Genomic DNA, 17,480 nt, shown 5'->3' with positions numbered 1-17,480 from the left:
AAAAGAACAGTTAAAGAAAGAAAAAACTTGAACAGGGTCTCAGGGAACTAAATAGCAGCAAGAGACATGCAAACATACATGTCATGGGTGTCCCAGAAGGAGAAGAGAAAGGAAAAGGGGCAGAAGGAATATTTGAGGAAATAATGGTAAAAATTTTCCCAACTCTTGAAGGACATAGAAATACATGTGTACGAAGCACAACATACTTTCATCCGTATAAAAGCAAACAGACCTACTCTGAGACACATTAATCAGAATGTCAAATGCCTAAGGGATAAAGAGAGAATTCCGGGAAGCAGATGTGGCCCAACAGATAGAGCGTTTGCCTACCACATGGGAGGCTCAAGGTTCAAACCTAGGGCCTCCTGACCCGTGTGATGAGCTGGCCCATGAGCAGTGCTGCCACGCACAGGAAGTGCTGTGCCACGTAGAGTTGTCCCCCACATAGGGGAGCCCCATGCGCAGGGAAGTGCGCCCCGTAAGGAGAGCCGCCCAGCACAAAACAAGTGCAGCCTGCCCAGGAGTGGCGCTGCACACATGGAGAGCTGACGCAGCAAGATGATGCAACAAAACGAGACACAGATTCCAGGTGCTGCTGACAAGAATACAAGCAGGCACAGAGTAACACACAGCAAATGGACACAGAGAGCAGACAACTAGGGGGGGTGGGCAGGGAAGGGGAGAGAAATAAATAAAAAACAAATCTTTAAAAAAAATTTTTTTTTAAATTTTAAAAAAGAAAGAATTCCAAGAGTAGCAAGAGCAAGTCATCACATACAATGAATGCCCAATAAAATTTAAAAAAATTTTTTTTAAATTTTAAAAAAGAGAGAATTCCAAGAGTAGCAAGAGCAAGTCATCACATACAATGGATGCCCAATAAAATTAAATGCTGATTTCTCGTCAGATACCATGGAGGCAAGAAGATATATATATATATATGATATATTTACACTACTGAGAAAGAAGAACTGCTAGCCAAGAATCTTAAAAATAAAGGCAACAGAAGTGGATGTGGCTCAAGTTACTGGGCTTCCACCTACCACATGGGAGGTACACAGGTTCAGTTCCCTGTACCTCCTAGAGAAGGCGAGCTTAGAGGGGCAGACAGGTGTGGCAAGCTGATGCAACAAAAGAAACACGAAAAAAGCGGATGTGGCTCAGGTAACTGGGCTCCTGCCTACCACATGAGAGGTCATTGGTTCAGATCCCAATGATTCTTCAAGAAGATAGAGACCTGACACGACAGGCAGGCAGGGCAAGTTGACACAACAAGGGACACAGGAAGAAAAAAACATAATGAGAGACACAACAAATCAGGGAGCATAGGTTCTCTGTGCCTCCTAAAGAAGATAGCGAACTGATGCAACAAGCAGGCGAGGCAAGCTAATGCAACAAGATGATGCAACAAGAGACGTAGGAAGGAAAACAGAATGAGACATAATAAAGCAGGGAAAAGAGGCGGCTCTAGCAATTAGGCACCTCCCTCCCACATCAGAGGTCCCAAGTTCGGCTCCCAGTGCCTCCTAAAGAATCAAGGAAAATGAACAGACACAGCAAGTAAAAAGCAACATGGGGTGGGGAGAAATAAATAAAATCTTTAAAAAAATTAAAAAAAAATATATATATATATATTCCAAAAGAGACACAAAGAGGAAAGGCAAGGAAAGACACAATAAATCGAGGAGCTGAGGTGGCTAAGGTGATTGAGCACCTCTCTTCCACACGGGAGGTCCCGGGTTCAGTTCCCAGTTCTTCCTAAAGAGAACACAAGTAGACACAGAGAATAGACAGAGACTGCAAAACAACAAGGGGGTGGGGATAAGTAAATTTTTTTTAATCTTTAAAAATAAATAAATAATGGCAATATTCACAGTTAAACAGAAACTGAGAGAGTCTATAACCAAGAGACCAGCTCTGTAGGAAATATTAAAGGAAAGGCTAGCCTGAAAAGACAAGACAGGAGAGAGACTTGTAAGAGAGTCTAGAAAGAAAGATTACATCAATAAAAGTAACTAAAAGTGTAAAAAGAGTGGTGAAAATAAGATATGCCAGATAAAATCCGAAGGTCAAAATGGGTGAAGAATTGCCTTTATGTTAATAATACTGAATGTTAATGGATTAAACTCCTCAATCAAAAGAAAGACGGTGAAATGGATAAGAAAATAAGAGCGATCTATATGCTGTCCACAAGAGACTCACCTTAGACCCAGGAATACAAATAAAGTGAGAGGATGGAAAAAGATATTCCATGCATGCAGTAACAACAACAACAACAAAAAGATGGAGTAGCTATACTCATATCAGATGAAATAAACTTTAAAAGTTGTTATTAGAGACAATGAAGGACATCATATATTGACAAAAAGAGCAATTCCCCAGGAAGTAATAACAATCAAATATATACACACCTAATCAGGGTGCCCCAAATTACATAAGGCAAACACTGGCAAAACTGAATGGAGAAACAGATGTTTCTACAATAATGGTTGGAGATTTCAATACACCACTCTCATTACTGGACTGAATATCTGGGCAGAGGATCAATAAAGAAACAAAGATCTTGAATAACATGATAAATGAACTAAACCTAACAGACATATACACAACATCACATCCCAAAACAACATGATATACATTCTTCTTAAGTGCTCATGGATCTTTTTCCAGGTTAGACCATATGTTGGGTCACAAACAGAACTCAATAAATTTAAAAAGACCAAAATTAAACAAAGCACTTTCTTGGATCAAAATGGAATGAAGCTGGAAATCAACAACAGGCAGAAAACGAGAAAATGCACAAATATATGGAAATTAAACAACACACTCAAATAATTAGTGGGTCGAAGCAGTGGAGGGGTGATGTATGGGAATTCTGCACATTCACACATGTTTGTTTTATAAGCTCACAAGTTCTCTAATAAAAAATATTTTTTTAAAAACTTCATGGAATGGGGTCTTTGTATTAGAGGGCAGTAAGATATCAACAGAAATGTCCTAATTTTGATGGTTGTATTGTGATTATATAGGATCATGTACTCATTTGTGAGACATACACATCAAAATATTTGGGTTTGATGACATTGCATTGGCAACTTCCTCTCAATTAAAGAAAAGTTCTTGGTACTCAACTTGCAAATTTTCAGTGGGTTTGAGATTGTTTCAAGATTTTAGAAAATTTAAAAAAAAAATAACTGAAAAAGCCCAAAGACTATTCCAGCAGTCACTTTATTGGAATTTGGTAATTACATGATACAGTATAAAAAAAAAAAAAAGATACAGTAGGTTGAATGGCCCCCAAAAAGATAAGTCCACATCCTAATTCCTGGAACCTGTATGAATGTTACCTTACTGGGAAAACAGTATTTGCATATGTCATTAAGTTAAGGATCATCCTGGATTAGAAGTGGGTCCTACACCCCATGACAAGTGTCCTTATAAGAGACAGAAGAAAAGACAACAGAGGAGAAGGCAGTACGAAGATGGAGGCAGAGACTGGAGTGATGTGGCCACAAGCCAAAGAAGCCAAGGGGGCGAAGGAATGCCAACTGCTGCCAGAAGCTGGAAGAGGCAAGGAAGGAGTCTTCCTCTAGGGCCTCCACAGGGAGTACAGGACTGATTTTGGAATTCTGACCTCCAGAAGTGAGAAGGAATGAATTGTTTTTTGTTTTAAAAGATTTATTTATTTTTCCCCCTTCCCCTCCTCCTGCCCTGCTGTTTTTGCTGTCTGTACTGTCTTCTCATTTTCTCTCTAGGATTCACTAGGATTCGATACTGGGGACCTCTGATGTAGAGAGAGGTTCCCTGTCAACTGCGCCACATCAGTTCCTGGATTCTGCTGTGCTTAGCCTTGACTCTCCCCTTGTCTCTCTCTTTTTCGATGCGTCATCATCTTGCTGTGTGACTCACTTGCACGGGCACCGGCTCCCCATGTAGGTACTTGCGCTTACCACGCGGGCACTTGCGCAGGCACTGACTCACCGCACAGGCACACTTTCTCTTCTTTTTCACCAGGAGGCCCAGGGATCAAACCTGGGTCCACCCATATGGTAGGCAGAAGCTCTATTACTTGAGCCACTTCTGCTTCCCAATTTGTTTTAAGTCACCCTAGGAAACTAACACAGTTGGTATCGATAGGAGGACATTTAATCTAAAGAAAATCATTTACTCCCCTTAGATTACTATTATTTTAAGAAAATCACTCTTAAACTGATATCATTCATCAGTTCTGTAGAAATCAACTGGTTGCAAAAATTTCACCTGATTAAGCCCTTAAGCAATTGGTAGAGAGATACTATCACTTATCTTGGCACAATACACTGTAAGAAGTAGGGGGAAGTACTCAAAGGAAAGCAGCAGACACCTCTATTACAAGTTAACGCTAAGAGAAACATTTTCACTTCTTGATCTAAAAAAAAAAAAATCACAAAAAGTTATTAGAAACATATTAAAGTGGCAGTATTTTGAAGTTTATTGAAGAAATGTGGGATTCAGTCCCTTTTTCAGTTTAGAAATATTTTGAAATTTCATTATTTTCTTAACACCAAGGTTTTATTTTCCTTTTATTTTTGGCTGGGGGTGGGAATGAGGTGAAATGTTAAAACAATTAACAATGACGCCTGAGATTTCAAGACTCTATCAATTCCAATTACTGGCCAATAAAACAACAGAGATAATTAATATTTTAAGCTTTTTTGTAGTCCACAAGTGTAAGCACTTTATATACCTTCTTTCTAATCCTATCGCCCCAGGCTTGCAGGGCATATGACACTACCCCCATTCCAGAGAAAAGGAAGCTGAGGCTCAAGAAAATTAGTGAAGTGATTTGCACGTAAGGGTTAGAATATGACTTAGCAGACATGTTGCTACAAATTTCTAGCTCACCATTTGCTACTGGCATGCATCGGAATATTGAATGCCTACTATGTGTCAGGTACATACAAGGAATAAGACATGGACTTTCTGAGCTACCACTCAATCTAAAGGGAGGAATAATCAGTTATGTCTACATACTAAGAAACAGTTCAGTTGTGAACCCTGACAACCTGCATGCCTGGGGCATGCTTCACAGAGAAGCCATTTCTGTTGGGTCCCAAAGATGAATAGAGAATTCAGGAGGTGGGGGTGGGGTGGGGTGGGGTGGGAAGACATTCTCTGTATAAGGAAAAACACTTACAAAGACTAAAAGAAAGTGATTCTGAGCAGGATCAACTAGAATTGTTTTAATTACCGCATTATTTCCCATGGGATACTAATATGTATTACAGGGAAAAAGGGTGGTAGTATTTTTCTTCTAAAATTTTATCCACTTTTAATACATGCTTTTAAGAAATACTACGTATATTTGCAGGGGTTTTTTTTCCCCCTGCTTATTTCACTTAGAGATGGCTCAGTGACTTCTGAGAAGATTCCTGGCCTCCATCATCTCCAGGAAACCCCCTCAAGGCCAGTGGGCATCCCTCACCTCTGGGGCCTTGCAGACCCCACAGTGCAATCCTGGTGGTCTGGCAGCAACACCTGGCCAGCCAATACACACCACCAAAGTCTGTACAACAACCTTTAACATGCAGAATGGATCTTTCAAGAACAAGTTGTCAACAGCGAGACACCAGTGGTTGTGGATTTCCATGCACAGTGAGTACTGGGGGTCAGCAGAAGACTGTGGTCTCGTTTGTTCAGACACCTGACTGCCTTTCCCAGTAACGTGCTTGACACATCTCATACAAGGACTGGTAAGACATAGTCCCTTCTCTCAAGGAGAGTGCAGTCTGAAAGCGACAGATTAGAAAACAGCTTAAAGCTCACTGCAATTAGTGCTGGGACAGATTTAAGTTCTGAATCTCACTGTCAAGAGTCATCTTCAGCCTGGACCAAAGCAGGAAAAATAGGATGAGAACATCACCTGGACTTTGGTGTATACCAGTTCCTGGCCCACCACAGAGTTGATTTTATTTTAATAAGAGTTGATTTTATTTTAACACCTGACCACAAAAACTGTGGGAAGGGCTAGCAAAAAGTTATCAGTGACACTATTTTGCAGTTTTAATGCAATGATTTGCTTCAAGAAACTTGTACACCAGAAAGCAAATGATGCCATAAATCTGTGTTCTGATGCACAAACAGCATTTAATGGGAGGTGTCACTGTCTTTTTTATCATAACTGATCTATGTGTCATGACTCAATGCATTTTTGAAAAGTTATTTAATCAAAGCTAATTGTACATTAAATATTTCTGCTCTACTAACGCATCCCACATGGACCTATGGCTAGAATAAGGAAATTTAAAATGAAAAGCAGAGTCCTTTGATTCTTAAACAAAAAAATCAGGCTATTGTAAAGTAAACAGGAAGCAAGACTTCTCTTTTTAAAAAATTAGGTGACCTGACCATGATGAAATAATGTTGGCAGTAGTCTAATTGCCATAACACTGTGAACATGAATATTATAAAGTATAAAAATTGCACTTTCTTTTGTTACAATGAACCTGTTTCAAATCTTTTTTATACTGTAGTAAAAACAACATACAGTAACACATTTAATGCACCACCTGATAACGGAAGAAAAATAATCCTTGTTATTTTATAACAAAATAAAAATGAAAGATGTTTTATCTTAATATACTGTTTTAAAATACCTTTTCTAATGCTTTTCCTTGTAACACATAAAAAAAGTATTTGAATTATATTTTGATTATATACTTTAATTTATCTGGAAACATTTGTGCTGTCAATTTTAATCTAAGTGTGCATTTCCAGAGCTCTTGTTTTCCATCAATAGTACTAGTTTAAAGTGTTCTAAATAAAGTTGGGAAACACTAGCTCTGAGGAAGAACCAGAAAGCGGATCACTGAATATGGGAATTAAGTAATCATTCAGTATGACCTTACTAAACAGACCGAGAACAGTATGAATAGACTATTCTTTCAAGAATTTCGACACTGAAGTCAAAGATGGAAGAGATAAAGAGGAAAGAAGTAGCTCTAGTGGGGCAAAGGGAGAGATTTTTAAAGTTTTTGTTTGTTTGTTTGTTTTTGATAGGGGAAAATCTTGGGTAAGTTTAGGTACTGAAGAGAGTTAGTAGAGAAGTTGAAACTATGAGAACAGGGATAATTACTAGAAAGCAAAGACCTGACAGTGAGAAAGAATAGGGAAGAAAGCAAAAAGTTAGCTTGGCAAAGGGGAAAAAACGTATCTTCTCCAGAGACAAGGAAGGAGCGTGAGAAGTTAAGACAGGTAAACTTAGAAAGGCACTGCCTCTATAGTCAAGATTGCCTGCATCTGAACCCTTGCTCTTCCTATCATAACCATATAATCTTGGGCAAGCTTGTTTACGTCTCTAAGTCTCCATTTTCTCATCCAACCTGGGGAGATAAGAATTCTCACAGGGTTTTTGAGAAGATTCAGTAATACCTAATACACAGTGAGTACTCTAAAGATGGTTGCTGGGTTTTGTTTTTTTGTTTTTAGTGCCTCAAAGTAAACCTGAAAGAATTTGTACATAACATTCTGTAAAACACACAACTGGGCCATTTGCTGAGATTAAAACAGAGGTTTAAGGAGGGAAGACACTGGATCTTAATATTTTGGAGAGTAAAACACCCATCTGATGAGTTGTATGGTATATGAATTATATCTCAATGAAGCTATTAAAAATTTTTATTACAGATATACAAGGGAACTATATCTCAATAAAACTGCTTTAACAAAAAAGATATATGAGGGAGCACATCCAAAATTTGCATACAGTTTAATGTAGACACTTCCCCAACAATATAAAGGGGATGTTAAGGAAAAGATCTTCAAGTTCCAGGGCATAATTTAAATGTACAATAGTTTCAATAAAAGAAAAAGATTGCATCTTCTGGACTTAAGGTACCTAAAAGCTTTGTAAGGGTAACACAGGACCTGCCAGAAAAGATACTGGAAACAGTCAAGAAACCCAGGTTCTTGACTTAGCCCTAGTCTTTTTGTGGTGTACCAGGGCAGGGGAAACCAGGGACCCTGTATGTGGGAAGATGGAGCTCAACTACTGAGCCACATCGGCTCCCGAGTTGGTTTTTTCATTTGTTTGCTTGTTGTTTGTTTTGTTTGTTTTTAGGAGGCACCCGGAACCAAATCTGGGACCTCCCATGTGGTAAGCAGGTGCTCAACTGCTTAAGCCATATCCACTCCCCTCCTAGTCTTACCAGACAAGCCACGTGGTCCTTTCAGAGAGCAGTTTTAAGATATACTGCAAGGCTAATTTTTATGATTCTATTACTTGAACTCTTAAGTCGGGAGACAGAAGAACACCTGGAACTTTACTTCCCTAGATTATAGTTTAATATGATTTTGAAATTTAGTATGGGAACCTAACTACCAAAACTTTATTTCTACAGAAAAAGCAAGTGTGTTCTTGCATTTCTGGGATGAGTATGCAGCAGAGGTTCCTGCCAGCATCAAGCATGAGTCAGGTATTCCTATCCTGGAAATTGCCTAAGATATTTTAGCAGCCATCTCTTTCTGGACCAAAATACCCACAACTGGACTTTGTCAAAACGTCCCTTTTGTCAGTCAGCAGTACAGTAATAGATACTGGGAGACTTTAAAGAAAAACCTAGATTTATTAATAGTTACCCTTCAATGCTGGCTGTTTAAATTGCATTTAAATAGATAGTTACCCGGTAAAATCAAAGAAAGTTACTCAAGTCAATGAATCTTTGTAAAACAAAGAATCCTTTTCCAATGCCCCCCAACCTCCAAAAAAAAAATTCTCCCAAAGATACCAATTTCAAGAAGCTTATCTTTGGAACAAGAAGGTATGTCTGTTTTCCAAGACAGAAAAAATTCAAATAGCCACCTCCAGTCAACCATTTATTATATTAAATTCCCTAGTACTGCATAGGATTATCTGCTAATTTGTTTCATCCTTTTGACAGGAATAATTCACTCAATCCTTACACATCTGGTAATATTAACCTCTAGTACAGTATTTAAAAATTTTTTTTGAATTTATTATGGTTATAACATTACAACTCCTTCCCATGTCCTTTAGTAATCTTTGGTAATCTCCCAATCCTTGAAATTTTGAAAGTGTATAGTCTATAAAACATAATCATAACACGAAAATAAATCATGATGAAGATAAGTGATCTGAATTTCTACTATGGGATCACTATACCTATTAAAGTAGCTTTCCTTATGACTTCATACATAACCCATATAAGCTCTTATCAAGAAAATTAGGGAAGAGGATTTGGTTCTATGGATAGAGCACACGCCTACCACTTGGGAGGTCCAGAGTTCAAACCCAGGGCCCCCTGACCTGTGTGATGAGCTGTCCCACGCGCAGTGCTGAAATGCGCAAGGGGTGCTCTGCCACGCAGGGGTGTCCCCCACATAGGGGAGCTCCACGCACAAGAAGTGTGCCCCGTAAGCTGAGCCACCCAGGGCGAAAAAAAAAAAAAAGTGCAGCCTGCCCAGGAGTGGTGAAGCACACACAGAGAGCTGACGCAGCAAGATGACGCAACAAAAAGAGACATAGATTCCGGGTGCCGCTGACAAGAATGCAAGTGGACACAGAAGAACACACAGTGAATACACACAGAGAGCAGACAACTGGGGGAGGGGGGTGAGGAAGGGGAGGGAAATAAATAAAAAATAAATCTAAAAAAAAAAAAATTAGAATTTTACCAAAAACTGTTTAATCTAACCATATACATAAAGCAATAATTTTAAACTTTAAAAAATAAAGTGGGGAGTGGGTATAGCTCAGTGGTTTGAAAGCCTGCTTCCCATGTACAAGGTCCCAGGTTCAATCCCCAGTACTCCTTATTTAAAAAAAAAAAAGTATAGATTAAATGATTTAATCCTCTTATATAATTAATCTTTTGTTATTTTCAGTTCACACATTAAAGTGGTGTCCTCAGCAACCATCCAAAAAGTGTATTTTAATTTGAATTGATTGCCAAAAATCTAAAATTGCAGCTTCTCTTTAAAAGAACAAAAAAAAGGAAGACCTGACAACACTGGGCCCACAGATCATGGCAATGGCAGTATGTGGAAGGAGCTGGGTAGCACCAGACCTCTTCTGATCGGACAAGCATTTTCTAGTTCCTCCTAATTCTCTTCACTCACTTTGGTTACATGTCTGGCCTTTGCAGCCATGAGTTTATTTTACTGAGATTTTTGTTTTGTTTTGGTCTCAAGGGCCTTCAGAAGAAGCTAGCCATAAAAATCTTCATCACAGGTCAACTGATGATCCTAGCACTGCTTTATTTTAAAGCTATGTATATTAAATGTTAACTAGAAAAATTCCATTAAAACGTTCAAGGTGCTATTACTCTTAAGAAAGGAGCTTTCCCAAAAAAGGAACTTTCAGTATCCCAACTTTGGTCTACCCTCAAAGAATCAAAATATTCAGCTTTTTACTCTTCCCAAGAATACAGAAATTAACCCTATATTTCTAAATTACGGCACTCTAAAAGCACCAAAGAGCCTCTTATATCTATATAACAAAAGAAAAAAAAAAAAAAGGAAGCAAGTCAAAAAAGTCTCTGATCAGCCAAAGAAGTTACAGTTCACAAAACACTTGAAGCTCTCTTCAATCAGAGCCTACTGGATCTTATTTTAGACACAATTTTAATAAGCTCAGTGATCTGTTTTCCCAGCCCACAACAGATTAGATGCAGCCAACCGGAAAAGGGCTGGGGTTAGTGCTGCCAGAGGTAGGTACTCAAAGCATCAAAATCCAATCTGAAAAGCTATAAAGGCAGCAAAAAACTTCAAAGTATAGGAGACTGGGGCCATTTGGTATAGATACAAACAATTCCAGGCGATAACCTCCAATCCTGTCCAAAACTACAGCTGGTGTTCATAATGACCCTCTTTGGTACATTCTGGAGACACTGGGGTGTGTTTCAAAATGAAGTCCATCAAAAGCTTTAAAAAAAAGAATGGCATGGCATTTAAAGAACTGCCAAATTCACAGAAAGCTATTTCCCTCTGTCAAAGAAGAAACAAGATAATGAATTCTTAAAGATGCCACAATGTCAGATGTTTCTTTTCTTAAACTGCAACAGTTCATGATATCGAAAATTGGGATTATTAGGTAGTAACTGGGAAGGCTCAAGACCAAGATCAATTATATAACCACAAGTCATTTGGGGATTCCATTACAGATAAATTGCTAGGGCTGAGAATAAGGGTAAGTCTGGTCTTATTCATACCTAGAGTAGGTCTGCCATTCAATTTAAAATTGGTGTCATACAAAACGTTTGGAATAAAGTGATCTCCCTTTCATTTTCACAACCTTATTGACTGGCATATCATAAATAAATCCATTTTTCTAATCACTGGCAGTCTCAGAGGCCGATGAGGACCCTAGGTTATGAACCAGGAAAAAATATATTGAGTTTTAAAACTTCAAATTATCATTGTCTTTTAAAATAGACTTTCCTAACTAAATTAGAAGAATATATTTTAGAGAAAATCTATTTTAGAAAACACGTAACAATTCGTAAGAAACCTCACTTCTGCGGACAAATTTTATTAGAAGATTAAAATGTGTGTTCTGAGTCAAAGTGCTATTTCCTCTCAAAAGAAGTTTCTATAACACATACCAATATAGAAATTAAAGTACAGACTTCTTGCTCTGTAAGTTATCACACATTATACTCCCTCTCTCTTCTGTAAGAGCACAATCATCTACAAGAAAATCCTAGTGGCATTTCAAGTTGATAACTTCCCAATTAGACCTTTTAAGAAACTAGTAACTTCTAAAAGCCTTAAAAATACATAAATATTTTACTTTGATGGCCATTCCTCAGTATGCTCCTGTCCATTAAATGGTTCTGAGTTCTTCGCTTAAGGTTCAAGCGTCCTTTAACAAATATCTTGCTTCATTTTAGTAAAAGTTTCTTTTGTTAGAAATCAAGGAAGTCAAACTTGGTAAATTATCTAAACTCATTTACAGTAGCCATTGCAATCAATTCTACATAAGAGATCTTTGATCAAGAATGAAATGAGGATCAGTGCTAAACGGAGGCCTGGGAAGCAGTCAACAATTTGCATCTTGACTGAGTTTAAGGTTAAGTGAAAATCGTATCTCTTCCTCTTCCACCTCATCCCTTAGCATTCAAGATAACAGTCCCCGGCCCTACTTCTTACTATGTATCTAGAGGTTTAATAAGCCTCTCCAGCTTCTGAGTGACCAGGAGAAGCACCAAACAAAAATCTCTAGTAATACCTTCCAATTTCTAAGAAAAAAAGGAAAAAAAAAAAAAAGTGAGTGGAACTAAGAGATATTAGAGGGGGAAAATCTAAATTTTAAATCAAGCCCATACTCCAGATGGTGATATTAGGAAAACCTCTTCAACAAAAACTAATTGAAAAACCTTCAATTTTAAGAGCAAATAAATTGTTTCCTATAGAAAACCTGGCAAAACCCCTTGTAAATTAAAGGTTTCCCAGAACATATCACCTAATGTTACGCATTAAAGTCCACTTACTGAAGGGGCTGTGAAAAGCAGCTTGTGTCATTTCTCCAGTAGTTTTCAATGTTCAGGCGTCTATCTCTACTCTAGCCAATTTAACAGATTTTCTACTAGATCCACACCTACAAAATGTTCGCGTTAATTTCTGACTACACATGGCAACCTCCGGGAATAAAACGCTTCCACTCTCCTCCCGTCCCCACCCCGCCCCTCAGAAGGGTCACCTTTTTTTTTTTTTTTTCCCTTCTGAACTTCCTACTCTTAAGTTTCTGAACAAGCACGGTGAACCGAACAGTGCAGCCTCCCAAGCGGTAGCGAACTCGTGAAACACTTGTGGACGCAGCGAAACTGCTTCCTCTGCCCGAAATGCGGGCCGCGAGCTCAAGGGGTTGTGTGAAGGGCTGGGGGCACAGACGCGGGGCGAGGAGCCTTCTGGACCTTCACCAATGGGGCCTCCCCGGCCCGGCTGGACAATGGCCCTCGGCTCCCAGGCCGGGCAGAGGCCACACCACACCGGGCCTGGAGAGGCACCCGAGGAGGAAGGCTGAGCGAGCGCACCTCGGCTTGGGCGCGCAGTGCGCGCCGGGGCCTGGTCGGGCGCCATCACTGGGAGTGGGGCGTGGAGGCCGCCCGGCGGCGCTATCGCCGGCAGGCGGGTCCGCAGGGGCCGCGAGTCCCGCGGAGGCTCTGGCGGGAAGTCCAGGCCTGAGGCTGCGCCGCCGACCTTCCCCACCCCCGCCCGGCCGCCGGTCCCTGCAGCCTACCTTCGGCCGCTTACCTTGTGGATTCTCTTCAGAGCCATCGTGGGAGGCGAGCGGCGGTGGCCCCCGGGATGGGGACAGGGGTAGGGGAGGGAGGGGAAGGGGCGAGGGGGCGCGAGGCCGCCTCCGGGATTGCGGATCGGCCGGGGAAGACGGGGAGTTCGGGAGCGCGGACCCGGCGGGACGGGCTGAGGGCCGGGGCCCACTCGGCTCCTGGGCCTGCCGCAGCGGTCACCGCATCACCCGTCCGCGGCTCCTTTATGCGTAGGCTTTCGAGCTGCCGCCGCCGCCGTAGCTGCCTCTTTCCGCAAGGTTCAACACCGCCTCCTCAGCCGCCACGGATCCCTCCGCCGGGGAGCAAGCCTAAGCCTCGGGCTCGGCCGCTGCCTCTCGGTCGGAGAGCCGGAGGGACTGCCTGCCTTCGCTTGCTGCAGGTGGACCAAGGGACGCGCGGGCGAGCGGGCGGCGCCGCCGGGGTGGGGCCGCGGGAGCGCGGGGTGGGCCCAGGCCGAGGGGCAGGTCGGGAGGCGCGGGGATTGGCGGGCTGGAGAAGGGAGGGCCGGGCCGCGCCGGCGGAGGGATACGCGCCGGCCCAGCGAGTCGCTTACGCGCCGCCACCGCCGCCGCCGCTACCGCTGCCACCGCCGCCACGGCCGCGGAGAGAATGACGCCGCGAAGCGCAGGGAGGAGATATCGCGAGAGCTGAGGCGCGGTATTGGGTGCTCTCCTGTCGTGGGTTCCCCCACGCGCGTGTCATCGAAGACAAACGTTTAAAGGCGAATGTTTCCCAGTTCGCTGGACCGTCCCCATAGCCTCCCCGAGAGGAAACTGTTAAGCCCATTACATTTACCCCGAAAGAGAAAAGGACTCGTCCAAGGTCACACAGTTACTCAGCAGCAGTACTGGGACTTCCCTGAAATGGCAGATGAGGTCAGATCCCATTCCGGAAACGGGCACCTGCTGAGATGAGGTTCCTAGAGTGTGCAGCCCGACTCGACCTTCCCGACCCAAGACTTGAATGTAGCTGCCATAGGAGAGGCGCCCAGTGCTTGCCCCGCTTGGTGAATTTGTTACAGACAACCGCTGTACCAATTAACCTCAGAAAAAGAAGCACAGGTTTTAAGTACTGGAGTGTGTTCAAGTGCTTAAAACCGACCTTGTGTTTCCTATCGTCATCAGCAGTGTCCGCTGATAAGCCTGGAAAACCTGTTGTGGGGTTGTGTTTAGGAGGTAGAAGCAAAAAGGTAATTCACTAAGTATACATTCTGTGCCCAGCCCTACACCAGACCAGAGTGAGATACAAGGCCTGGCCCGTGCTATGAGGTGCTTATTATCTGGCTGGAAATGCACGGGTGATTGGTAATGGACATTTTCCCAAAGGATTTTCTGATTCCAAGTCTGTGTTCTTTCCTCTCCATCTGGAAGGGGCCTTAAAGATCATTGATTCTAACTTTTAAATTAAGAGAAGAGAAAACTGGAGCTCCGACTAGGAAAGGGTCTTGCCAGAAGTCACACAGGTGATTGGCAAAGCGCATACTGTTTCACCTACTGAGTAGAGACGATTGGACAGGGCCACCGTGGACCCACTGAGTGGAAGGAGGGGGGAAAAAATGTGTCCAATCCTCCAGGGAGAGTATGTTTGGAATTGGGGGTGAAGATAAGCAAAAAGAAGTAAATAAAAGTCATCCATACTCTCATCATCCAAAGATTAACCACTTTTTTTTTTAGGCAAGGAAGTAGAGAGTTTATTAAGAAATAAGATGAATGCACAGCTATGTAGATTATACCAAATGCCATTGATTGCACAGTTTGGATGAATTGTATGCCTTATTAATATATATCAATAAAATTGATTTGTTAAAAAAATTTTTTCATGATCTGTACAGTTTTTTAACTTTATTTTGTACATCTAATAATTGAAAAGATAGGGAAGTGGACTTGGCCCAATGGAGAGGGCGTGCGCCTACCACATGGGAGGTCCAAGGTTCAAACCCCGGGCCTCCCTGACCCATGTGGAGCTGTCCCACGTGCAGTGCTGATGTGCGCCAGGAGTGCTGTGCCACGCAGGGATGTCCCTGGCATAGGGGAGCCCCATGCGCAAGGAGTGCGTCCGGTAAGGACGAATGGTGCTGCACACACGGAGAGCTGACACAACAAGATGACACAAGATGACGCAACAAATAGAAACAGAGATTTCCTTTGCCACTGATAAGGATAGAGATGGTCACAGAAGAACACACAGCAGACAAGTGGGGGGGAAGGGGAGAGAAATAAATTTTTAAAAATAAATCTTTAAATATATATATATATAAACAAATTAAAAAGAAAACAGCTGAATAAAAACATGTTTCTCAAATCTGTACAGTTTTTAAAAACATTTCTCAGGTTCAAAAAAATAACTTAGTCAACTCTTACTAAAAGAGGAAAATATAGATTGAATCATTAAAAAAAAAAAAGAAACAAAACTAGAAATGAGATAAGTACACAACCTGAGACATGGGTTGCGGGCACGCAACAACCACTGGGGCCCCAGGTTAGGCCTTTTTAAAGCCTTTACTCTTTCCTAATGCTGGGGAAGGGCCTCAGCTGTTTGCTGTTCTGATTGGTTGCCCCACCTGTTAATTCTCTGGGCCAATGGGGTAGGCTGTTGTTTGGAGTTATCCTGGGCTTCCTCTTGACCCCAGGAAGAATTCCCAATGGGACCTCATGGCCAGGATCTAGGTGGGGTCTTTTCAGCTTTGTTTTTAGTAGCAGGGGGTTTCTGGGTGGAATCTCACAGCAATGTTCTCTGCTTGGTCCCAGCAGTCCTCCCTCTTTCCCTATACTAACCTGCCTCAACTTCCCCCTCAGAGAGTTTACACACTTATTAAGAGGGAGCTGAAAGATGACAGTCATTCTTCTGAAGCTGCTTCTTACTTCTTAGGGGGAGTAGGTCCCAAGTGACAGAGTGTAAAACTCTCTGGCTACTCTATTGAGAGATTAACTGCTTTTGACATTTTGATTTATGTCTGTTCTTTCAGTCTTTTCAAAAAGTGGGATCATGCTATAATACTATTTTGTAATCTATTTTTAAAATAATATATCATGAATTTTTTCATGTCAATAGACATGGTATACCATATTTTAATGACTACATAATATCTATCATATAAATGCACCATGATTTATTTAACTGATTGTATTTTATTGGATATTTAAGTTGTTTCCAATTTTTGCTCTTAAAAATGACATGGGAAGTGGATGTGGCTCAAGCAGTTGAGCTCCCACCTACCATATGGTAGGTCCCAGGTTCAGTTTCCGGTGCCTCCTAAAGAAGATGAGCAAGACAGCAAGCTGACACAATGGGTTGGCATGGCAAGCTGATGCAACAAGATGTTGCAACAACAAGACACAAGGAGGAAAACACAATGAGAGACACAACAAAGCAGGGAGCAGAAGTGGCTCAAGCAATTAGGCACCTCCCTCTTACGTAGGAGGTCTCTGGTTCAGTTCCAGTGCCTCCTAAAGAGAAAGCACACAACAAAGAGACATAGCAAGAGCAAACAACAAGGGTGGGGGGAAATAAATCTTTTTTAAAATGTCATGGAAATCTTTAGCTATATCTCTGTGCAGCTTTAAGAGTGCTTTGGGATAAACTCATCGAAGTGCAGTTGCTGATTTAAAGGGTATGCAGATTTTTGCATTTATGTTCATGAGGGATATTAGTCTATAATTTTATTTTTTGTAATATATCAAGTTTCAGTATCAGGTTTCTGCTTACCTCATAAAATGAATTAGGAAGTGTTTCCTCCTTCTCTGTTCTTAAGGAGTTTGTATGATTACTATTTTTTCTTCTTCCAATAAATATTTGGTAGAATGCACTAGTGAAAACTTTGACTCTGCAGTTTTCCTGGGGGAAAGAGTCTGAAACAAATACACAGGTGTATACAATTGTCAAAACTCATGGACCTAAACATTGAAATCTGTGCATTTTGTTATATGTAAGTTGTATATACGTCTATATTTATAATAAAACAATATGAAATTTTAAAGAGTGTGCAAAATTTTCAGATCTTCTCCTATAACACATTTTTCTTTGGGATATTTTCCTCCCATTCACCCTACATGGATTTTAGAGCCCTCAGCTTACCCTTCCCTTATCCTATGAAATTCTAAGCATACTGCATATTTTTAGAATTTGATTTCCCTTCTTGGTTGCTAACTCAATGCTATAGCATTGACTTATTTTAAATACTTCTCTTGGCAA

The 17,480-nt window shown here is 41.3% G+C and overlaps 1 protein-coding gene across 2 annotated transcripts in view; it reads right to left on the bottom strand.

The window, feature by feature from the left end:
* Nucleotides 1-13,895, bottom strand: part of UBE2D2 (ubiquitin conjugating enzyme E2 D2) — a 69,710-nt gene extending 55,815 nt beyond the window's left edge. Inside the window, exon 1 of one of the 2 annotated variants that reach the window (XM_058279654.1) lies at nucleotides 13,252-13,895. In XM_058279654.1, the coding sequence (XP_058135637.1) occupies nucleotides 13,252-13,275 (24 nt within the window). In that variant the 5' untranslated portion in view covers nucleotides 13,276-13,895. The remainder of the gene's footprint in view (nucleotides 1-13,251) is intronic. The other variant, XM_058279657.2, reaches the window with a different exon arrangement.
* Nucleotides 13,896-17,480: the final 3,585 nt, after the last annotated feature.

The sequence above is a fragment of the Dasypus novemcinctus genome, chromosome 2 (genome assembly GCF_030445035.2).
Source record: "Dasypus novemcinctus isolate mDasNov1 chromosome 2, mDasNov1.1.hap2, whole genome shotgun sequence".
NCBI classification, from domain to species: Eukaryota; Metazoa; Chordata; class Mammalia; order Cingulata; family Dasypodidae; genus Dasypus; species Dasypus novemcinctus.
Note: the sequence above shows the minus strand (reverse complement) of the source record. Positions and strands in the feature narration are given on the sequence as shown.